General features: G+C 33.6%; 1 protein-coding gene across 4 annotated transcripts in view; it reads right to left on the reverse strand.

Annotated features, from left to right (window-relative positions):
- Positions 1 to 17,097, reverse strand: part of LOC139696265 (serine/arginine repetitive matrix protein 1-like) — a 50,444-nt gene that overhangs the window by 10,108 nt on the left and 23,239 nt on the right. For 3 of the 4 annotated variants that reach the window (XM_071594955.1, XM_071594954.1, XM_071594953.1), the window contains 2 exons: positions 6,465 to 6,758; positions 2,645 to 2,861 (listed from right to left, as the gene is read on the reverse strand). In XM_071594955.1, coding sequence (XP_071451056.1) covers positions 2,645 to 2,861; positions 6,465 to 6,758 — 511 coding nt within the window. The remainder of the gene's footprint in view (positions 1 to 2,644; positions 2,862 to 6,464; positions 6,759 to 17,097) is intronic. The other variant, XM_071594956.1, reaches the window with a different exon arrangement.

The following is a 17,097-nucleotide window of genomic DNA, read 5'->3' on the forward strand; positions in this document are numbered from 1 at the left end:
TTAAGAAGGAAGAAGGAAGTCAAAGGAAAGCTCAATACCTTTGATATCACAATCTCAAAAACCAGCTAAGGCTATGCTTGTTTCAATTCACCGGAAGAAAACCTCAACAGACCATGTTATTCCCTTTAACTCCCAGTCATATTTCCCAAAAACTGTCCAATTTCATTTTATGTTGAATAGATTGCTAAGTATTCCACTTTTAAAATGTAACTTTTCCAGAGAAATTAACATAATTAAAACTATTGCAGTGAAAAACAAATAGTCAGGACTTAATAGTAAGAATGCTTAATAAGAAATGCTTGAAAGAAATCCAATATATTCATCCCAAGGTAATGAGGAAGAAAAATTTCACTTGAGCAAACTTCCAAATTATGGACAAAATTATGGACTCTGAAAAAAATAGCCAAGTCTATTCCGAAAAGACAAATTTAGGATTGCAAACAGCAACAGAAGCAACCTACAAACGTTTTTGAATAAGGGCAAGGAAAAAAGATTGCATCATCATTGATATCAGGAAGATCATTCAAGCTATGGACCGAGGAAGAAAAGCAGAATATCTGTTTTGACACACAATCCATTTTTGCCAAGCATCTATGGGAGATGGACTAAGACAGGGATTTTGACCATAACATCCTTCACCTTGAGGAAAAGGGACAAAAAAATGGACATGCTGGAACAGAAACAGAAAGTACTACCGGACATTTAGTGAATGAAAACATCTTTGTAATAAACTCACCGCTTTTGGAAGTTTCATTGCCCATCAACAAAGTGAATTTGTGAACTCTCTCCCCCCCCCCCTGTTCCTAATCCTTTCCTTCCTACACATTGTCTCTTTGCCTCCCTGAACAGCCACCTCATTGGACTAACTCATGCCTCTCCTAACCAATACTGGCCCCTTCCCACCGTTAATTCCCTTCCATAGCCCAACCACCCTCCTGGTAAGAGTATACATATACTTCCAAGCCATGTATGAGATTTTATACCTGATGATGACGTCGCCTATGAAACTGGTTGTAGTATCAAGTTTTTTTGAGTGAAAAAATACTAAGTGTATTTATTCAGTCATAATAAAAATATCAATGGCAACCCTCTCATGATATAGTTTGACACTAACACTAGCCATAAAATTTAGCTTTTATCTGACAAAGCTGAGTCCTACTTACTGTAACTCAGGAACCTATTAACATAGAATTATCCAAAATAATCAAGAAACAAGCAAATTTTCCAGAATACGTAACTGACAGAACACAAGATATTGTATTACATGTGACATCTAGAATAATGATTCTAGAGAGCACTTAAAGCATCTCCATATTTATTAAGTTACCCTACTAAATGAAACACCTAGCAAGCTGGTTCAAGTTCACCAAATACTATAGCATAACAGAATATTCAAGTCCCCTGAGGAAAAACTGGGCAAGATATTTAAATATTTTTGCTAAATATCAGTACAGAAGAGAGATAATTAAGTCAACTAAATTAAGATTGTAATTAGTTTGAAATATTTCTTTTTTGAAATCAGAAAAAAATATTGGTACAGAGTAAGTAATGTGCTCGGTGCATCAAATTTTTTTATTATATGATTAGGCAGCAGCAGAGGTGATGCCTTAGGCACTGGTTGGAAAGCCATGCATTATACTGATCACAAGGAATTACAGGATGTCACTAACTGTAAAGACCAATTTTACTGACTTTTAAATTTGAAAAGGGGACTAATTCTAGAGCTTTTTCACAGAGTTTTAGGATTTTAATATAATATAGCTGACATAATTAAAACCAATTACTTCCAAAAAGTATTTTATCCAAGTGTTAAACTGAATTTTTAAGTGAACAAAACCAGTACCTACATAAATGCATATAATTACATTAGTTATGCAAAGAAACGAAGTTTGCCTACAGTGTAATTACTTATAATACCTAAATACATACAAAAGGCAAGTCAAAGGGGAGTATTTTTTCAAAGAAATGCATAATATTTTTTGGCTGTATTTTCATCATTAATAAACAAAACTTATAACAGACATCATGATCAAATAAAACATAAGTAATGTGTAAAACACTGGTCGGTTGGCATGAAGCAACACAGGCAGAGTAGGTGGTAAGATAGGAGGGGAAATGCACCCTACTTGCTGTGCCAGGCAGGCTCATAAAAGAATGCAAGAGAATGCTTGTGATGCCTCAGGTGGGGGGAGATTAAACAATACACAACAGCTTAACTGATAGCATTCTCTGTCAGCACCACAACTCTATTCCAATACATACAGTATAAAGTAGAGGGTTTAGAGTAGAAAAATGGATCAAGGAAAGGGGAGACAATAGGGCGCAAAACAAAGTAAGGCAGGTTACCACAGGAGATAATTCTGGGCTTACTATAATCTTCATCATTTTAGGAAATAATGGATTTTTTTTGCAAAAAAAGTCTCATTAGGGACTTGCTAGAGCATGTGGGCAAGTCCCTAATTAAGATAGAGAGTGGCAGTCCTGGAGAGTCAAACACTGCCATGAACTGATAAAATCCTGAGCAATTCTCTAATAATTATTTGAAACACAGCAACTTTGAAATATCCTAGGAAGCTGTGGAGCAGTAAACACAGTTGAACCTCAAGATGAAAAAAATATTTCAAATTAAGGAAGGTGGAATTACCCTTCTTTGTGATGGGACTGAGAAGACGTGCTAGGAATTGGACGTGATGGGCCAGCTTGTTCATAATCCCTTGAACGTCCGCTAACAAAACTACTGGCGATTCGTGGAGGTGGTGATGGAGACATGTTATAATACGAAGGCCTTGAGTCTCCCCTTCGCTCCCGCCTCTCCACCGAAGGGAATGGGACAGGTGATATTGACTCCAGCCGTGCATCGCCTGTTGTGGCATAAACAGAGGTTAGGAGAGGGTTTAGGGAATGAGGAAGGTATACAATATATTGGCATTGGATGGGATGTTATGAACAGATATAAATTCATGCACAATACAACATTAGATTAGGACAGAGCATGGACAAACAGTGTGTGCACAATATAAGCATTTCATTCTGGCATTCTTGGGGCTAATTTCAAATTTGTTTTTGAAAGATTGCAAATCACTCTCCTGGGGACTTGATGCCCATTAATGACAGAGAAGAGTTATTCATACACAATAATAAATAGGGGTCAATTTTTAAAAAGTGCATTATGGGTACGATCCTCATACTGAAGTGGGCGACAACATGCAGATGAATCACTTCAAAAATAAAGATGAGTACCTTGAAATCTGCTATTTATGAATGCCAGACATTGGAGGTTATTGCATGTAAAAGGGGTAACCACTATTTTGCACTTCTCATATGACTGCTATTAGCAATTTAAAATTGAGGTAATTGCAAAAAGACAACATTTAGTATTTATCCATATGTTAAATGATAAGCTAATCAATACATGCTCACTATAAACTAAGCAAGCCAAATGTCATGTTGGATAAAAATAATTTAAAATAAACATGTAACTAATATTAACATTTTTTGTCCAATAAGCAAAAAATTTTTCCTTTGCGATCTTTAAAAAAAATGTTTTAGATGGTTTTCGATGTTTATGTAGTTGTTGCAAATTTCTGCTGTTCAAATCTTGCCTGGAAGTGCCATTATGACAAGGAATTACAAATACCTAAGGTAAAAAAACAGTCATCCTGCACTCTTTTGTACGAGTATCCAATGGTATTTTTTTATACTTTTCAAAGCCATTTGACAGGATTTCCATACAGGACTTACAGAAGTATTTGCAACTTGACACGGAAGGATCTAAATGTGCAATGTCATTATATTGCAACCTGCATTCAGAAATGCATTTTTATATTTGTGAGCATAAAATGATAAATGCAGGAAAAGTGTCCACCAGGCACCTTACTTAATACACACTTCAGTTCACTTCATAACTCAGCATGACACTCGGGCACATGAAAGGTCTTATTTAATCACCAGCTTTGAACTTATCAAAAATGCATAAATTGATGAGTCAAAACAATTATCACCTAACATTCTGTGACTGTTATAGAAGGAAATCCTAGTTTTTAGCAAACTGAAACTTAAAAGTTCCTTTCATTTGTGCAAAAGCCAAAAATCAAATCTAGGCGAGTTGGAGAAAAAAATAAAATCGACAACAGTAAAATCAGTAATTATATGGTACAAGCCTAAATGCATATAAACAATTGCGGCTCACTCGAAACTGAAAAAACAACATGATGCTTGACCAATTATACCTGAAATATTTGGAAATCCCTATCACATATTAGTAAAAATTATCATTGTCAGTCCCATAACTCTCATTATTACACGAGTGTCCAAAACATTTCTTGGAATAAAAGATATTCTATAATGAAATCAGAAAAAACTAGACGATTCATGTCACCTTGCATATGTTCTACATTTTTAATGACAACTGAAGAGAATATGATGTTCAATTATGAAAAAATATTTTGGAAAACATTCACACCTACCATATTATAAGTAATAAAAATGAAAAATAAATACTTATACAGTCAATAAACCTGATATCTTAAAAATTTGTTGATCAACTACAAGGTTTGTATAGAGAGTATCAAAAACTATTTTTTCCTGACGTGTGAGTGAAGAGCTAAATTCAGACCATTGGTTACGTATGTGCATGATCACAGTTCATATCGGCATTGATTAGATTACGGTGCGCACCATTATCAATGAAAATTTGACGATACGAAAGATCTTGACAGACGACCAACAACAGAGTCGAGTGTCTGCCTGCGAAGACCTGCAATAGCGTTGTGACGATTCCCCACCCACTTACAATCCCGACTTGGTACCTGCAAACTATTTCCTTTTCTCAGAAGTAAAATCCTCCCTCAAAGGACACCACCATGGTACCTTAAGTGCCTTCATAGAAGCTTACACGCATCCTTAAGGACCTTCCAGAATCTGCCTACAAGGGAGCATTTGAAGAATCTTGAGGCATCGTAGCAATATCTGAAATTTATTTTTCCAAAACTTTTCCTGATACTTTTTATACAAACCATGAATTAACTTCTTTATTTAGGATTTGAGAACAAGCGGGGAAGATGATTTCTTACATTTCTGACATGATTTACTGTGTCACTCAAAATAATTTCAAGATAGACCATTCAAGTTTTTATCATCATGAAGTTTGAGGCTTACGCAGGCCAATAAAAACTTGAAGACCTTTGATCACAGTAACCCTAACGTCACCCATTAAATTAAATTTTAAAAAGCAAAAAAATATTCAAAATAAAGCTTAAAATGAAAGAGGAAAACCTTAACACTTCCCTACATCTAATTATAAAACAGGGAGCCTTATGGAACCAATTAACTAGAAAATACTACCAATAAGGTCACCATTACTCAAGCAGCACAACAGACACCCTACTAGGCCCTTCACTACGAAGGTGCACAATATTAGGCTCAACACCAACTAAAACTCTGCTGTCACTCCATCATTTAATCGGGCAGTTTAACATAACCAGCACGTTTTGTTGAAAATGGAAACATGACGTAAAATATACTGGAGAACTGGATTGGAGCAAATACAGTTTAACATTGGAAAACATTGCCTTTGATAAGAATTTTGCCTTCAGCTGAATCATTTTTGCATCAACTCTACTTGTGTAAGTGGTGAGATTTTTCCCAGCATTTCCTTATTGTTATAACTCTCACAGCCCAATAATTTTATATTGGCAGTTACATTGTTTTATTACGGTATACTGAACCTCGTAAAATTTAGGGCAGCATGTCGTATTTGTTCAATAACGTAGACGGATGATCACTTAAATGCAATTACGAGCCAAAAACTAAATGGCTGAAAAAGTATAATGATCAGCATTTTGTATTTTTACTGATACTACAAGACAAAAATATGTAATTGATAAAACTAAAAATAATCAACAATTGGCATTGCACTTGGTACTTCATTAAGAAAATGGATGCCAAGTCCAATGCATGGAAAACTTTACGGAGAGAGCACAGCATTAATGAAGAAATCATGGGATTGCTGTCAGTCTATACCACAATTAAGATTTGTCTTAAGAAATAGGGCAACCCAGTCATTTCTAACAAATAGTAATGGAAAAATAACATGACATTACTAATGTCTCCATCAGCAATGCAGTAATATTTATTTCTATTTTCTTCATAGAAATTATTTCTGAGACTGCCAAACTGGATATCTATGACTCTCTGTACACTCTCCTTTACAAATGCTTTCCAATATTCCTAAAACACTCCCCTAGTGCTACAACATTGGATATAGGTATCAATTTTGGAAAGGTATTTCAATAATCATTCGATCATATCCCACCATCATCTCATTCGATGACGAACAAATGGAACACTTCACTATTCTCCACAACTTTTGCAGATCAAATCACGACCAACACCCTCAGCATTTTGACTGATGTTGTCAGCCAAACTTATATAGGAGCACCACGTCCTTCCCCAAAGAAACTCACCAGCACGTGAAGTTGAGGGTCGCGGGGAACGACTACGATGACTTTGGGCCTGGAGAGAGCGATGTGAAGACGATGCTGCCAGCATGGTTGGGTCATCATTACAAACAAGTTTCACCACTTGCTCCCCAGCCGCTTGCCGGTGACGTACCACCGCTCTATGGTGCTCTTCCCCACCCGAGTGATAATCCTGTCGACTTCTCCTTTCTCTCTCAACATAATTGTCATCCACGTCACCAGCAGGCTTGACCACCACTTGCAGTTCTTCCCGCGCAAAAATTGGCCTCGAGCCTTCACCTGAAGGTCGTTTATCATTCCCCGCAGCACAACAGCCAAATCATGAGATTTTTCAAGGGCGACCCAAATCAAAAATGGACCCATCCAATTCACATGAGTGATGATGGAAAAGAGAAAGAGAGGAATGGGAGGAGGGGTGGGGGAAAGAGAGTACTTGGTGTTAGTTTTAAAACTCACGAGCCAATACCCATGGACCCACCAATCCCATTCAAGACAAATAACCAAATGGTTTTGGTAATTTCATTATTCGATAACATCACTGGGCCAATCAAATGAATTTAGCACAAATTTTGTTTGAAGAATTTTTTTGAAAAATTCACGGGAAATAATTTTGAACATTTTTGTTAAATTTTGATCATTTGTTTTCTAACCATAATTAATTTAATACCATTAGAAATAGAAAACAGCACTTTCAAAACATTTATGTGAATGCAAAAGTATTGAGGAATTTTAAGAAGACTTAAAAAAATTTATTTTTAACTCCAAGAACAGAAAATTATATTTTAAAATACTTATTAGACTTAGTCCTAGCCTCAAAATTTTAACTGCCGAAAACCAGAACTTGGTCCAACATGTTCACAATACCAACTCAAATGCGAATAGTTAGTTACTGTATTTGCTCTACTAATGTTTTTATAAAACAAAGGACTGACTGATTAAATACATGCCTGAGGTTAAGAAAACTGTTGTTACTTTGTGTACTTTCACTGTGTAGGTTCAAAAGTCATAGATGTGAGAAGAAATAGTACGAGATCCAGAAGACATTCCACCACAAATATAACTGTATATTAATAATGAAATCGTTAAGGTATGTCTACAGAGTTTGTGAAATTAATGACTGTAAAATAAATTGTTCAAAGGACAACACATACCATATTTGGTACATCAACATCAAATCAGAAGAATCTCTCACAAAATTTTAACTTGTTTATTACTTTAAAAAAGATATTTAAGGGTCAAGTGAATACGTGAAATATGTTAACTACATGACATTAATTAAAATTTCATTTGTGCTGCTTAATATATTACTGATAATACAATACTGACCAAAAACAAGAAATGTTATCCTTCCAAACACTAGCATAAAATAGCTACCTTAAACCAAACAGGAATGCCTGCTTGCAACTTAAGATGGAAATATTAAAAGCTGGTCTATCTTTATAAGATTTTTTGACATGAAAATAGCAACAAAACATAATCACAAATACCCAAGCTTTAGAAATGGAAGAAACCCCCCCAGGCAAGAACCGAACCAATGACCTTAAATGATGGAAATCCAATAAAAATAAGATAATAAAATTTTGACAAAGTTAATTCAAGATTGTTCAACAAGCAAGGCATTTCTGTTGGTATAAGAGAGAACCATTTTAATTCCCTGCTAAGGGAAATGAAGGAACTTCAGAAAATTTTGAACGTAATGTTTATGTGGCCATCATCTCCACCATTTGGCCTTCACAAGGATTTCTGACCAGAGCCAAAATGATCTAAACTTACTTTTACTTACTCTGGCATTCAACTCTACCTACAAAACTAACTCACTTGCAATTATTAAAATATTAGCGTGTTATAGCTGAAAAAACAGCAGTATTCTTGCAGGCTTAAACTAAAGTGAAAACAAGCAATGGTATTGAGTTTGCTGGACCACATCCTGGGCATAGGTGGCTCCCTCACTCACCCCATCCCGGCGATACAAGGGGTCATGAATGGGACCAAGTCAGAAATCAGAGTTAAGATTTTCCCGACTGTTCCTCATAAAAGACCCCTCCTCTTTTCACAAGGGTGTCTTTCCGAGCGACAATGTGACTTTTGTTTACCAACCGAGGGCTTTGGCTAGGAAAGATTTCACACAATCATCCGCGATGGCTTTAATTGTTCACACCAAAAATTCCGCGACGCTGCGTAAACAGGTAAAGAAATGTGGCCCTATCAGCCAAATGTTAAAATAATAAAAAAATTCCAGCCCAGAACCATTTATATCTGAAAACAAGCTCTTAAGAACTTGACCAAAACACTGAAATAGCCAATGAGAGATGGAATTTGAAATAACTGTTTAAATCCAAAGCAAAAAGTCTAATTCTACCAGCAGTCCAAGCAATGCATAGCTACTACTCCTATGTGAAATTTCATTGAGAATTCAAAAAAATTGATCGATTTAAACAATTAAAATAATCAAACAGAATGCAAAACTTCACCTAATCATACCCCTCACCAATGCTTACGTTGCTCTGGGATTGCTAATGGGGAATGAAGAGAAAAGCAGAAATAATCATTCATGCCAAAGATTCAAAAAAATATTTTTTATGACTTTTGCCATACTGTTCCACAAGATCTAAAAAAAAGTATTAAGACCTAATTGAAAATGTCACACTGTCAGAAGCACACATCAATCATCAGTAACCTCTAAATCAATCAAGAATGCTAAATAATAATAAAATAATACTTACGAAATATTCATTTAGACTAATATATATCGCCAGTGAGTAGAGGTACTTACAAGGTAAAGAAAATAAATTTTACATGTGACAAAAATATTAAGGCAGTTAAGCTAACAACTGAAACATAATATACAATATACCTGGAATTTTTCTGGTACATTCATTTTCTGTATTGTGGCATGGTAACAAATCTCATTAAATAAGTAACAAGAAATTATGTGCATTTCCAAATCCTGAGGTAGTTTTAATATCAATCACCAATGTTAACTAAATAAATATTCTAAAACTATATTGGTCGGTGGCAACTCTATTACAATAAAAACATCCCATTCTCTAGAAAATAGGAAAAATCTTGAAAGAAAACTCTATCCTTTGAATAATCACCTGAAAATTGAAAATATCTCGCATTAAGTTTGGGAATGATTCATAATTTTTTAAAGGTTCTGTAATTTTATTGAAGAAATAAGGTTACAAAAAATATTACCACATAAATAACAAGATAAAATAGGAGTTTGAGTTTACAGATATTAATTCAGAGTAACTCAAGTCCTACATACTTGAACTAAAAGAGTAAAATAATTTAAAAGTGTTTGCAGCAAACACAAGATTAATTATTTATTGACATATTTACAAAAACCTTTATCTTTACTTTATGAGAAAAAACTGTTAAATAAAAATTAAAAATAGTAACCTACTTCCAAGCATACTTTCTAATGAGTGGCTTAAAAAAATAACTTCTTGCAATACACAAAGCATCCTACAAAACTGGAAATTCACTTTTGATAAACATCAATGACTCAAAGACAGAAAAAGATGAGAGGAAAAAAGAAATTAAGAAATGTCCAATGTCTCACATTAGCAGTTTCACCAGCACGGATTTTTTCTCCATACAGAATTGAACAAAATATCTCAAAATATCTATTTTGACAAAGGCAAAAATTTACAACTAACATAAAATTTAGTGAAGTTTGAAAACTGTAAAGTAATAAGTAATCAAGAATAAAATGCTCTAGGGAGAATCATTATATGTAAATTTTAACTGATAATATTAAATCTCTTACCTCCTTGCAAAAGACTTATTTTTCTTAAGCCTTTGAAAATTACTATGAATTGGCTTATGACAGTCAAAATATGACAATATATGAATCAAATATTGTGAATGCATAAAACAAGGACTTTGACCATATGACTTTAAAATCATAACGAACAAGGTTAGGATAAAATCACATTAATACATTCCATATTTTACAACTAGTGAATCCTCATGGTGCATTAAAATGAGAAGATGTAGATGAAATATAGTCTTACTTGACATTAAATTTCTGGCTAATAATAGTTTTGACCAAGATAATCATTAACCTATTTCCAAAACAAAAAGAAATACAGGACTACCAAATGAATTTTTATGAAAAACTAAATGGATTAGACTTGAGGGATAGTCAAGGAATTCCATTATAATGAACAAGGAAGAATCCAATAACCATCCATTTCCACAGAATAGAATTCTTATTGTCGACTAGTTTTGCTACTGTGAAGCATCATCCAGATGATGCTGTAGCGTAGTGATTAAAATAAATGTAGTCACTAAAATAAACCAAATGGTGATTGCTTTTTAATGGTCTCCTATTCAAAGAAATTTATTCTAATGAAAAGTACAAATACGCAATAAATCTGACTTTTAGTAATTTAACCACAAACAGTAATTCACCATAATCTCTGATGGGCATACTCTCAGGAAACACTTTGATAAGTTTACAAATTCACTATTGGTGAAGGATAGTTGACGGCAAAAGAGGATAGTTGAGAACAGGAAACAGACCCTTTTAGTTATCTTGACCGATTTGGAATTGATCACGAGGTGACTCATTTTATCCACACGTATTTTTAGATGTCACCTACTTTGTAATATCGAAGCTACGTTGCCTATTTAGGTGTATACATCATTAGTCAATGTACTTGATGGCGTTCATAGATTTTTCCTTAATGGTTATGATGGTATTTTCATAATTTGGACACTATATTTACCTTAAAGTTACTCATGCTTTTAGAAATGGCCTTTCTTAGAAAACAGAAGGAAACAAATGAAAAAGAAATACTATTACATTAATTACTGGTGTTCCTAGGGAGAATGAGGATACATATGAATGACTGCGGGAATGGATGCTTTGACGGTTTTAAGGACCATTCTGGTGACAGGGACATTATTATACTTGTAAAAAAAAGCATTAAGTGGCAGTGCTTTCAATTGATTCTGACGCTAGCAATGAATGTGATCTGTCCAAATGAATGATTTGGCTTCTTCATGAAGATGACAATTATTGGCCTGAAAATGATATTCTACCTGTGTTACAAATTTTTTACGGTCATCCTTGGATCATTTCATTTCCACCTCATTTAGATCCTGTAGTCTCTGTGACTAGCCTGTTGTTTGGTGTGACTTGTACGTACTGTTTTACCAAGAGTTGTGTACTTATCATGATCAAACATCTGTAAAACATGAAACACCATGTAAAGCACTCAAGTGGTTTCCTGCTAGAAATTTTGTGATGGAGCCCATAGAGTTTGCTGCCCAAGGACAACATGATGAACCAAGATACACAGTAAACACAATCATCTCTGCTAATAGATGCACAATGAAGCACGAATGATCAAAAAACACCTATAGCCAAAATTTACGATCATGATTGAAAAGGAGAATATCCTTGTTGAGTTCTTGTGATAAATTTGTGGGATTGAATTATAGTTTAACAAGAACACAGCATTACGTTTCCCATCAAGTGAATAACAAAATATTTTGTGCTGAAGCAAACACGTTGCTAGGAAAAAACACTGACTGGCAAAGGATGAATTTTGACAAAGGGTTGCTGATACAGATTCATAGTCATCATATGATACTGACCAAAGTAAGGTAGTGTAGATAGCTAATGACTTACTTTGGCATAGCAAATTTACATATTTCATCGGCTTAAAGGAGAGTGTGGTATTCTTAGGGCTAATGAATGCAAGGGATGAATGCTGGTAGGAGATTTTGGACAGTACAAAAATGTTTAAATTTAAACATTAAATACTGTTGGAAACTTGCATACGGAATATACTTTTATGATTTGAGGTGCTAGGAAGTGAAGAGCACAGATAATCAACGCATGGCCAATCAATAATTTACAGTTTATGCAAATTCCATAAGGTTTCTCTTTAAAGATAAAAAAGGTTTTATGCACTATAATACCCTAGGAAATTTTGTATTTACAAGCTCTAAGCTAAATACATGGAATATTTAGGACTATAAACACTAAAAGATTTCCTCAATAAATCAAATCAAAGGGCACAGGGAAAATTTTAGCATACTGTTTGTGTCTCAATGCTGTACTAAATGTTGCTAATAATGGCAAAGTGTGTTAGTAGGAAGCATCACACAGATGGACACTACAGGAATGAGCGTATTTTGTGGCGATTGTAGTTTTATTCAACAGTTGGTGAACATTAGAATGGATTATTTTTTTATGCAGATGAATTTCACCAATATTATAGCTAATAAAAAATTACGAATTGTAACATGCCCTGCAAATTATTGTTTCACAACTTTATATAACGTTTCACATTGAAAATCCTATAGTTAAAAATGCATTCCTTAAACAGTTTAGACCTAAACTCATTTATAGTTGACTGCAAAGGAAAAGACCATTTGGAAAATAAAGAAGCTACTGGGTTAAGATGGAAAAGATATGTGATCTTTGATTAGTCAAGAAGTTAAAGAATTCCATAAAAAGATAAAACACTGCAATATAATGATCCCTAATTTTGGAAACAAACATTTGAAGCTAATGGCCCAATTAATGGGACAGCACTTAAGCTACCATTCCTGCATTTTCTTAAATTTCTAATTGTATTATTTTATCAAAGTAAACTTTGTTTATAAACGATTTGTCACTAAACTGGCTATAGTTACATGACAAAACAATAGAATATTACCTGTGATTTGCCATTTGTCTTTAATGGACAACTACCCATAATTGACTTACTCAAATGAAAAAATGAGAGTCAGTTCTGAAAACTGATTCAAATGCTTAAAGTGGTATTTTTAAGTATACAGACAACAGCTGGGCTAAGAATGTAAAGAAAGCCTAATGCAGGTAAAGAGAAGCCAAAATTCAAAATACACACAGGTGCACTTCATTTCTGACAAACATGCATATGATTTGTGGGTGAGAAAACTTACTATCACACACATTGAATATGCAAAACAATAGGCACATCAGCTTCAAATGGAGAACAAATAATACTAGATTGAAATAAAATACCAGCAACATAAGACTTAAAATAAAATTAGAAAAGGGGTTAATACGACTTACTAAAATTAATGACTTAACCAAAAAAATTTTATAAACAAAATTACCAGAAAGGTGTCTTGAAACTTAGGACGTCTTGCGTAAATTCTGCACTGATGCATCTTCTACAGTAAAAATACATGTACTTCTACAGGAACAATATATGTAGAATAAAAATAATTGCTAAAGAATGTTAAGTCAAGGGGATTACTAAATACATTGAACATGTATCATGGAAACAAACAATAAACAGTTGACATCAAGGAAAAATATGCATAAAAATAAAACAACACACTATTTAACCACACAATTGAAGGCAGTTTCTCAGATAGTGTCAGGAAGACCATTATTACAATACAGAAGAAAATTGGGAAAGTAAGAGAAGAATGTAATTGTTTCACTCTTCAAGAAGACAACTTAAGATTTGCAAAAATCTCGAAACTGCTAACAGCATCTCTGCTGATCAACACTCATATTTCACCAAAATTAGCTCCTACACATAAAGAATTTCGAACATGTCTCCTAAAACCAATTCCCACAGCACAATAAAATCACACAGTAGAATGTGTACCTCTGCTGCAACAGTAATTGCCAGTGGTGAGAAAACTCGGTACTTTGTACAAAGATTTCTAAAATCCATTGACATCAATATGTATGCATGTGATACACACACTACTTGGGATAAAAAATAAACCAAGGAATTCAAAATCCAAAGAGGAATGAGTCAGATCACTTCTCAACTTTCAGATGTCATAACATTTAAGCTTGAAAAAAGTATTCCTGTTAAGTTCTAGATTATTTGAAAGCTATTAATGCCGATGTTCATTTTCCACTAATTCACAGGAATTCACTTCACTACATTTGTCATTAACATAATTAATTTGGAAAAATACATGTCACTTCCTGATGATTCTCTAGTGTAACTCTTATTAGATAACACCATTTTGATTTTAAATGCATTACGTACTCCTATATTATAAAATTATTATATATACATAATTCAAACTAAGGTTCGGGATGGTGTTAGCCAATAAAGATATAGAAGCACACTTACATAAGGACCCTCACACAAATTCAGAAATACACCTTTATCAGTCCCTTCTTTCCACTGAAAATTTCAGAACATGTGCGAATGTTGTTTGTGGGTGGTTTTCTATAATTTTGTTGGCTGATGCCACCTCAGTCCTTTGTTTGAATAATTATTCACGAGAAAAAATATGGCTATCACTAATTATCACTAAGCAATGAAACTCAGCTTAAGTGTTTGAGTATTTACTCATATTTTCATAATATTTCAAAATATTTAAACACTTTAAGTTCCTAAACTAGTATCGCAGACTTAATCTGTATTAAGTCATAAAAATACAGCAAGTCTGTCGGTAACTATGCACTTATAATAAATATTGCTCTATTAAGAATTGTTGTACTTATTTAAGAACAGTTAGCAATGGATGTCTACAATAAGATTTTAAAATTGAAATTTGAACAGATATATTTTTGAAATTTTTATCATGCAAACCATTTTCTTAAATTATCGGTTTAAACTATAGGCTTTATTTGAACACCCCTGTATTAATGTGTACCAAATGGCAATTGCATAAGTTTTGGACATCGCAGGGGCTAACATACAAATAGACAATATAAATCCCACCTAAGCAACTTCAAAATGAAAAACTCTCCACACAAAAACAAAAATTTCAGATCTGTGTACAATATTTTCTAATTGAAAGCTTCCCACAAGCTAAAAATGTCATGAAAGCATTTTACATAAATATCCCCAGTAGAAAATTTAAGAGAACAATACGTTGCTGTGGTGAACAATCATAGCAGATCATTTTCAGATTCCAAAGCATCATTTAGCAGTTTCACATTTGAAATTTTCTTATTAACTTTACCTTTGAAACTGGATTAGTCATTTTAGGATTAGCTGGAAACTTTATTTACCTCATTTTCAATATCATTTTCACCCGAGTAGATATTTATAAATGAAATTTTTACTTATAGATGCCCAACACCAATGCTAGAGTGGCATTATTTGTTTTAGCATCATAAACACCAATTAAAGATTTACCTAATATTAAATTTTGTAACGTAAATTACTCAAATGAATACTAACAAGTTACATGAGTTGATATCATCTTCCTTTCCTAATATGTATGCACATTATATAGTTTTCATGAAGCAATTAAACTAGGCAAAGGCTATTCGGGCATCATTATTTACATTTAGTTCATTTATTATTTACGAAGTAATTAAATATGAACTTCTAGCAACAGTATTGCGGACAATTTGTGATGAAAACTTTCACCAAAGATGTGACCACCAGAAATGTCTGCAAGGCACCGATGTGCACATACAGACCAATTAAATACCCTAATCTGAATATTCATAATGCTTTTAAATCTGAAAATGCCACATTTTTCCATTATACTGATCAATAGTAAATGAAAAAGTCCATGGGAGGTCTACATATCACAGAAAGTTTAAATTAACATATATAACTGAATTTATTAGCTACTAGTAACGAAAAATGAATTTTTGTTATAAAAATGGGATCATATAAAAAATTCATACTTAAAAAAACCCATCAGATAACTAAGGTAAAAGCTATGAGGTCCTAATTGGAAGTTGGGCACCCATGGTATACAGACTTAATACCAAACATTTTTGAATGTCATACACATACTTATCAAATTATTACACCAAAGTAACTATCCCCGGAAGACTGACATTTATTTTTAAAAAGTCAAAGGTTACTGTTATAGCTAGGTCATTGGGAACCATAATGTTTAATTATTGTTGTATATATAATAAATTTGAAACTCCAATAGCCGTAAACAGTTTACCTTTCTAAACAAAGTGAAAATGAAATTAATTGGCTAGCGCCACAAGTCAAAAAGGGGTAAAGGTAAAAAAGGATAATGAGGTAGGTAAAAGGGGTAAAAGGTAAAAAGGAGAGGATAAGAAAGGTGAATACGAATACGCGTATTTCGGCCACAAAGTAGCCCTCTTCAGCGTACTGAAGGGTAATCGTCACTACAACACAAGTCGAAGTGAGTGACTCATTTTCACTTTGTTTAGAAAGGTAAACTGTTTACGGCTATTGGAGTTTCAAATTTATTATATATTACTAGCCATAAGAGCTCATTTCTATCAATATATTGTTGTATATTTTAAAAAACAATCCTTCCTTCTACCATTCTTTTTGTACTGAAAACAATCCTTAAGCCTCCAAGTCTGAGTAGCCTTGATTAGACTAAAAACATGAAAATAAAATTACTTCTTATTATTCTTGTCATATCCAAAGTGGTACGAAACATATATATGAATTTATGAATATGAGTTACACGAATTTTGACAGGAAGGTCATTGGTATTATGTGGATGATATTAAAAAAAAGTTTTCCTCCCTGACGATTGCACAAACCCATCTTTCGTAAATATTCCATATATTTGCTCTGCATCTTCCACCACGCTTCTTTCATCTTATTTGCTGCCTACCTTAGGTTCTCTCTCCTCTATCTTCCTTATCCTTTCCCTTTTTTTGTTCCTTTAGTTTTGGTAGCAGCTTTCAAAATGC

This window comes from Hetaerina americana, unplaced genomic scaffold (assembly GCF_022747635.1).
Source record: "Hetaerina americana unplaced genomic scaffold, ioHetAmer1.1.p SCAF_7, whole genome shotgun sequence".
Lineage (NCBI taxonomy): Eukaryota > Metazoa > Arthropoda > Insecta > Odonata > Calopterygidae > Hetaerina > Hetaerina americana.